General features: G+C 40.5%; 1 protein-coding gene across 1 annotated transcript; it reads left to right on the plus strand.

The window, feature by feature from the left end:
• On the plus strand, positions 1 to 6,712 carry LOC136447585 (histidine N-alpha-methyltransferase-like). Its single transcript, XM_066446588.1, has 7 exons — positions 1 to 86; positions 1,782 to 1,963; positions 3,210 to 3,418; positions 4,141 to 4,347; positions 4,680 to 4,801; positions 5,191 to 5,323; positions 6,398 to 6,712. The coding sequence occupies exons 2-7, from the start codon at positions 1,791 to 1,793 to the stop codon at positions 6,667 to 6,669; spliced, it is 1,116 nt and encodes a 371-aa protein (XP_066302685.1). The 5' UTR covers positions 1 to 86; positions 1,782 to 1,790; the 3' UTR covers positions 6,670 to 6,712.
• Positions 6,713 to 7,702: the final 990 nt, after the last annotated feature.

Genomic DNA, 7,702 nt, shown 5'->3' on the forward strand with positions numbered 1-7,702 from the left:
CTACACGCCAGTTACGGCAACCTTACAGCTCCGTCAGAAAAACATTCGTGTTCTTTTAACGCCTACACGACGAATACGTGTAACTGGTAAGATGACTTCTTTGACTTTCAGTTGCCAATCTATTACGTCAAACTTACGTGTCCAGGGGTCCCTATATATATATCATGCAACAACTGACAATTTTCGCTGCGTCTAGGTAGATTCCATATGGTCATTGGCCTGGTTACGAGTGAATAAGTATTTTGATGCCGAATGTAGGAATAAAAAAAGACCCTAATGTTTTGCTCCTAATTTCAAAGATAATCTATCGTTCGGAATTTCTTCGCATAAAGTATACATTCAAGGGTATCGAGCTGTCGGTATGTGTGAAATGGCAAACCAGGCTGGAAAAATTAAAGGACAAAAGGAAGGACGAAAAGAAGGTTGGAAAGCTAACTTTGGTCTCAGTACTTGCAGGGTAAATCTTAGATAGCGTGACAGCAAGGAGTCCAGGACAATCAAGAATCCACAAAGCTATCCATGGACAATCTGTACTTGGACAATATTGCTCCGATTCCCATTAGATTTTAAATGCCCTTTAACACTATCCAGACTGGGCTTTTTTGGGGATATCTGGGACTGGGGGGGGGGGGTGGGGGGGGGGGGGGGGGGGTGGCTCATTCGGCCCCCCCTCATAACTTCTGAACGGTATGATGTATCATTCCCAAATTTGTAGGGAGTGATGTTCATGTAAAGTTTTATAATTCCTAGAATTTTGGTGACGTTATGACATAATATGACGTAATTTTGAAGTCATCGATGTGATTTTATTGGCTTAATACGGAATTCCCGTAATATCTAAAGGTATCAAAAAATAGTATGTACTGTTGATTTTAAGGTTTACCAAGACATATAACGTAAATGGTAACTACGTTGACGTCAAAATGACGTCACGTGATGTTAGCGACCCGTTGGGATACGCCATCTTGGATCGGCTATTTTGAAATTTTCAAAAATACTTTTTTTCCACTTCTGACCCCAAAAAAAACACTAAAAATAGACTGGAAACGTTAATCTAAATGTTTCTGGTAAAGAAAAGGCCACGTGGTGACGATTTTGAAGGCGAAAATGCCTGTTGATACCTAAAATAGTGTAATGGTCCGCCATCTTGGATTTTGACCAATTTCGTCATCAAATTAGCATAAATTATGAATATTAACGCATGAAAGTTACATCTTATTACATATGATGCTATACATGTAGGAAAACTAGTGTGGTTGAGCAAGAAATATCATTGTTTTAAAAAAACTGATTTTTGCATAAAATGCCTTTCAGAAACCCGTTGCCATGGCAACACGAAAAACGATAAACGTTAACTATCATCATAATATTGTTGCCAAATAAATTTTAGGAAAATTCACCAAGTTTGGTAGTCCTAGCATAAGTCGTTCGGCTGTTATACGATGTCAAAGTTGGCGCGGGCACTTTTACCCCCCCCCCCCCCAGTCTGGATAGGGTTAATTTGCTGTAGCTGACCTCTCAGTTTGCAAGCTGGATTCGATTGTTGATTTAAATGTACATCATGACTAAATGTATTTGTGGACTGTACAGCAAGTTCGTCTTGTAGTATTCAAATATTGAAGTGAATTATCTAGCTGTTGTTTTTGCTCCCCTATAAATTGTAATTGCCGAGCTCCAATTCAGCCAATGGGCTGTCATTGTTCGCGTCATATGAATCAATCAATTAACCATTACTACTAAGTTTATTACAACATTTAAACTGACTTTCTGTTTTCATCTAGTCTCGCAACATGGCGCTGGTTAATAGGCTGACGTCAATCACACGCCCTCTCATGATGATATGCAGACAATTCAGTGACGTTTCTGCTGATCTGAAGTCCGTCGTGTCTAGCCTCACCTCCAAACGGAAACATGTGCCACACTGGTACCTGTATGACACGAGGGGATCTGAGATCTATGAAGAGTGAGTAGATTAAGTTATATGTAACAATGGCAAAAACGTCCTCCTCATTACTTCAGACGGTCCTTTTTTTTCTCATTTTTGCTTATCTGGTTTAATGCTAAGGTCAAAATTGCGCCGGTGCCAGAATGTATAGGGTGTGTAGTCCTGTCCTGGGCCCTGACATTTTTTTTCCGGTGGATTGCTTGGGCCGGGGGGGGGGGGGGGGTCTACCGGTATTTGCACGGTTAGCTCACGGCATTTGTTACTGGGCCCCGCGTTTATTTTAAGTCCAAGTTCATATGATTCGGGATCCAGGCCGGCCCAAAATAGACCGGCAGCCGCAGGGTGTTCCACAGGGCCACGTGAGTGCAAAAAAAGCCCGTCAACTACTCGGTGTGGCCCCTTTCTCCAATTAGGATTTAAGTACTAGAGTTCAGTATTTGTGCTACATAGTCTTCAGGTTTGCTATGTTAGTTTAGCGATTACGGTGTCTTTTTATAAACATGAATTGGTATTGAATGTTTCTTTTTATTTGAGTTGAATGTGTGATTATTAGTTGTGTGCCGATTTGTTAAAAATATAGGGAACGCTAGCGACCCCAAAAACACCCCTCCCAATAAAATGGTATGGCGACCCTGTGACGTCAAATTAAAGATGGCGACCACCACACATGCCAACGGATCCAACAAAGGTTTTGCTACGCAAACCTGTAATAAGCCAGATTCACACGGTGAAGATCCCTATACTGAAATATAAAAAAATCAGACGAAATCAACATAAGCTACGTATAGGGCTAGGGTATATAATCTGTGTGAGAGGACTTTCTTTTACCAACAGACAAAAAACAATTCCAGAGCATTAGATGTCATCTCGGTTGCTAATATTGCAATGAATTAATTTTAGTTCTATTTCGTTTCTTTCTACTGAACCAACATCTTGACAAACCGACAAATTGGTAAACTATAATGCAAACGATAGTTTTTTTTAATGTGAGGACAAACTAAAAAGTATTTAAATTACTGATAGTTGTCAATTTTAAGAATTCGCCCTGTTGCTAATCGTACATGATCTTTTACTAGTATTTTCATTTGACGTGTTCGCAACATTAATTTCCAAAGAAATGTGACCTACACCTTGGCAACAGAAGGGATGTAATGCGCATGCGCGAACTAAATGTCCAGATTATGGGGATCTAGAACAGCCGTGGACTCATCAACCATCACTAAATGCAGACTTGGAAACGTACGATTATTATCTTCTTTTGCAGAATAGTTCGTACGTCTTCAACCTACAACCTTTGGAATCATGAGTACACCTTGCTTCAGACACATGTCAAGGACATCGTCGGTAACATGTCCTCCCCCACCATGTTGGTTGAGCTAGGCAGTGGTGCTTCCTCCAAAACTCGTCCAGTTATAGAGGCTCTGCTTGAACGACAAACAGCGTTGACCTATGTGCCGGTGGACATAGCAAAGGGTAACAGCAATTTTAATATTTATCTCCTTTAACTATTAGAATATTCCCAACTGTAGTAAGTAGCATGTTAGCCCGCACAGAAGTCCATGTCGCATTGCTTTTAAATGAACTAAGGTATGTTTTCCTGAATTTGATCTGCCAAATATCAAATCACAATTAACGTAGCTCTGCATTCTTTGTGTTGCCATAGCAACATGTTTCTGACAGGTTTATTTATTTATATATTGTAAAGTTTACAGTGTACGCGTTAATTCAAACTCTTGTTTGCACCTATAACATTTAAGTTGTAAAACAATGTGATATTTCATAATTGAAAATTCATAATTCATACTAGTTTGACAACGTGTCAAATCTAACATTGCCAACTAGCTTAGAAATAAGCAGGTTATAATTCATTTCTAAATTTGTCAATAATTCGCACTATTCTTTAAGAAAAAGAAACTCTTCAGCATTTTACCCTCATGTTAAGATCAGTGTTTTTATTTGAGCATTTAAGATTGGTGATACTCTAGGCGTGCTTTGAGGTGACAATGGATTAGACTAGATTCGAATCAAGCCATTACTCAAAATCTTCTAAATGTGTTTAGAATACATCCAAGACGAATATTCGACACAAAATTACACAATAAAAACACATAGTATTTTGCCAAGCCACTATATTGTAGTTGAAATAATGGTATTGAAAAAAGGGCTTTGCAAACAAATGCCGTGTTTTTTTGCAGACTACATCTGGGCGATATCGCGAGAACTAGAGCGAGAGTACAGTAGCCTAAAGGTTGAGCCGTTCGGGGGCCTATACATGGACGGATTACGTCATGTTGCTTGTCACACAGGGCCCAAGCTGCTCCTGTTCCTAGGCAGCAGTTTTGGCAACGTGCCCATTGACGAGCAGCTTCCCATGATGAAGGAAATAAAGGCATGTCTCAAAGGTAATTCATGACTTAGTAACTGCTATACCCAAGACTACATTCTTGTGGTTCATCTAGTATGTTTATGGTGAAAACATCAACTCATTACGTCACAAATTTAGAAGAATCGCAAGTCGAACAACAGTGAGAAATCTCTTTAGAACAATAAAAATCGTGTGTTGCCCGTTAAACCGTGGAAGGAATCTGACACTTTGACACATTATCTTTAATTTTGAGTTCAGTCAGAGTTCGTGATGAAATTAAAAGTGCTTTCACGTTCCAACTTGTCATGTTGGAAGATTTGTCATGAAGTAGTATTTCGGTTGTTGCTAACTGTTGCTTTTGACATCTAGTCCAAGACCGCCTTGTGTTAGGGCTGGACATGAACACTGATCGCGAAGCCGTCGTCAGAGCTTACGTCGCCGAGAACACACGATGCCCATGGCTGGATAACCTAATCGAACGCCTAAACAAGGTAATGCAGAAAATACAGAGAGCATTTGATTATCTGAAAAATGAAACGCCGAATGATAGAGTTCCTTCTTCACAACCAACGAAACGATAATTAACTGTCAACGTTTCGATGGCCGTCTGCGATCTTCATCGGTGTAATAATGCACTGCAGCTAGGGTTCGCTAGGTGTCGCTGATAGCAATGCGGTCTCAAACGTAAAACAGTCATTATTGCCCTGACAAAGATAACAGACTGTCATCGAAACGTCGGCTGTCATCATTTCCTTGGTTGTGAATAATTAAGAACTTGTTATTCAGTTATTCACCAACCTGATGAAACTGTTCACGATTATTCTGCATTATCATGATTTCACACTCATTTTAACTTCACTCCCACCTGTATGCATCTCAGGACTTTGAGGCAGACATGGACAAAATGGCGTTTGAGGACACCGTCGACTTTGTGGAGAACCCTGCTGGCGGTGACAGGCCGAGTTATGTCCAGCAATATCTTAGAAGCTCTACAGCGCAACGTTTGCACCTGAGTAAGTATTCATAGTCTCGCTAAATTCACGTTTTATTTCTATAATTTAGGTTACTACGCTTTAGTAGTTTTATTCACTGATCATTTGGGTAAACGCAATGCCTTTTTTTTAATTCAGATGATTAAAATGACTGGTTGACAAACCTCTTTGACACAACCACACCTACTAAAGCTTCGATGAAAGGCCTGCCACCCTCCTTGTGTTGTTTGTTTGTTTGTTTGTTTGTTTGTTTGTTGTTGTTTTTTACTCGAGTGAGAAAGCATTACGTACGTAATAGTGACGCACACAAGTTGACCAACTTATTTTAGTGCCACCACTAAACATATTGGCAAAATACATGAAAGTGAAAAATAAACAAATACAGACTTGTAACAAAACCTTCTTTAAGGAAAAAAATGGCTCGTTTTACTTCGCGCTGCAGAGGGAAACAAGCGGTCCAAAACATGCCTAAGTTTGTAATGGCATCGTGTGGCGCAATCGGTAGGGTGTTTCGCCCAGAGCCGAGAGGTCCCTGGTTCGAAACCCCGATATGCCCCGATGTTGTGCCCTTGTGCCCTTACACGACTTTCCTCACTCCGCCCAGGTGTGAATGGGTACCTGACTTCGGTTGGGGAAGGTCGTATTGAGGTCACCTGCTGGCGCCGAATGTCAGCCGCCCAAAACCCTTGTAACAGTTCCACAAAGTGCAAGTGTGGAGCAAATATGTATCTGTTCTGTATTATATGATTGTAAACCCTGCAATTATTCAGCACTGGCTGCGATTGCATAGGTAATTTCTGACCTATAAACCATTATTATCATTTAGTCTCCCTTATTGCGGTTCATCACTGCAGAAGAATTTCTGATTCTTATCGCCCCCTAAGTACAGCTAGAACATCTGTTTTCCTATGTAGAAAGAATTTTGTCAACCAGCTGCAGTTATTTCCCAACCTCTTTGAGAAACACTAATTTAGTTGAAACGGGAAAAAGACAATGCACTGGTAATTTCATAGATTACGAGCTGTACTTGTTGATGCTTGCCTCTTTTACAGCATTTTGTAACGAGGCAAACTAAGTTATGTATTCTGATTTCAGAAAAGCCTGGTCTCGCCATAGATTTCCAGGCTGGTGAAAGGCTTTATCTGTCAGAAGGTCCGAACTACAGCTGCAAATACAGTGAGAATCAGGTGCGCCGTCTGGCGGAGAAAAGCAACTTTGCAGTAGAGGGTTTCTGGGCAGACGAACTTCGGAAGCCAAATACTGTGTGGTGTGCCTGGTCCCAAATGAAGAGTGATCAGGAAATGAATATCCAGATGGCAAATCACAATGTATCTAAAATAGAAACCAGTACACTTCTACAATGTTAAATCGGAATATAAAGACATGTGGATTCATACAGGCTAATGTGATGGTTTGCAAAAGTATTGCATGCAGGTATGTTTCATTAAGTCCTATACAGACAGACGTAGCTGCTACAAACATATGAACTCAGTTAATCTGAATAAAACATTTAGCAAAACAAAATTACTTCTAAATCTATTCTTGTATATGAACAACCATTCTGCTTCGGAACTACTAGAAGCCATGTTCCACCGGTTTTTCCAGTTAGGTGTACTAGTATTGCATTCACTCAACCAGTTCATTCTAGTGACGCTGAAGAAGAGTGATGGATGTCACTCGGAATGTCCGGAAGTAAATCTTCGAAAATTGATGCACGCGTGGATGTCATCCATATAATGAAATCAAACTGGCCTTATTATGATAAACCCTTGGTAATAAATCCTGACTTTCTGGTGGGCAAACGTTTTTAAGATTGAAATTAGGGTTGGATGAAGCCTTATTTTAGTGCCTAACATAGTCTCCTATGGTCATCACTGACTGTGTAAACTGCTCATGATCAATGCATATGCAATTCGAAAACGTATCGGTAGGGGACGTAGCTGAGTAGGGGCAAGTAGTCCAACAAAAGCGTGTACTCGTAGTCCGCCACGTCATGCGCTTTTACACATGGACGCTAGGTGGCGCACCTGTACCATCTCGTGTTCGTTGGTCGTGCTTTCTTCACGATGAGCCACCATAGAACAACGGGTTCTCTAAATATGTCATTATACGAAATAAGCATAGGTGTATATAGTCCCGTATCCTGAACATTGTTATAATAGACAGCACCAAGCCTGAAGTTGTACAAAGATTAGATGAGACAGGTCGTTCGGTCAAACATACTAGTAACAACCCGCCATAAATATTGTTGCTTTGCGATATCTAGCTGCAGTACAAAGTGAACCAGTCAATGTTGCCCTGAATAAGTATACAGACGGACATCGAAACGTCGGCTGTTGTGCTACTTCTTGGTTGTTAATAAAGAAATTTGCGTCTTTCTTCTCTGTAACGGAAGATCGT

Source organism: Branchiostoma lanceolatum, chromosome 13 (assembly GCF_035083965.1).
Source record: "Branchiostoma lanceolatum isolate klBraLanc5 chromosome 13, klBraLanc5.hap2, whole genome shotgun sequence".
In the NCBI taxonomy this organism is placed as follows: domain Eukaryota; kingdom Metazoa; phylum Chordata; class Leptocardii; order Amphioxiformes; family Branchiostomatidae; genus Branchiostoma; species Branchiostoma lanceolatum.

Excerpts from the sequence above, each read along its gene's own strand:
- LOC136447585 (XM_066446588.1), top strand. The coding sequence starts at position 1,791 with ATGGCGCTGGTTAATAGGCTGACGTCAATCACACGCCCTCTCATGATG. Across the intron at positions 1,964-3,209 it reads GGATCTGAGATCTATGAAGA|AATAGTTCGTACGTCTTCAA; the intron begins GTGAGTAGATTA and ends CTTCTTTTGCAG. Across the intron at positions 3,419-4,140 it reads GCCGGTGGACATAGCAAAGG|ACTACATCTGGGCGATATCG; the intron begins GTAACAGCAATT and ends GTTTTTTTGCAG.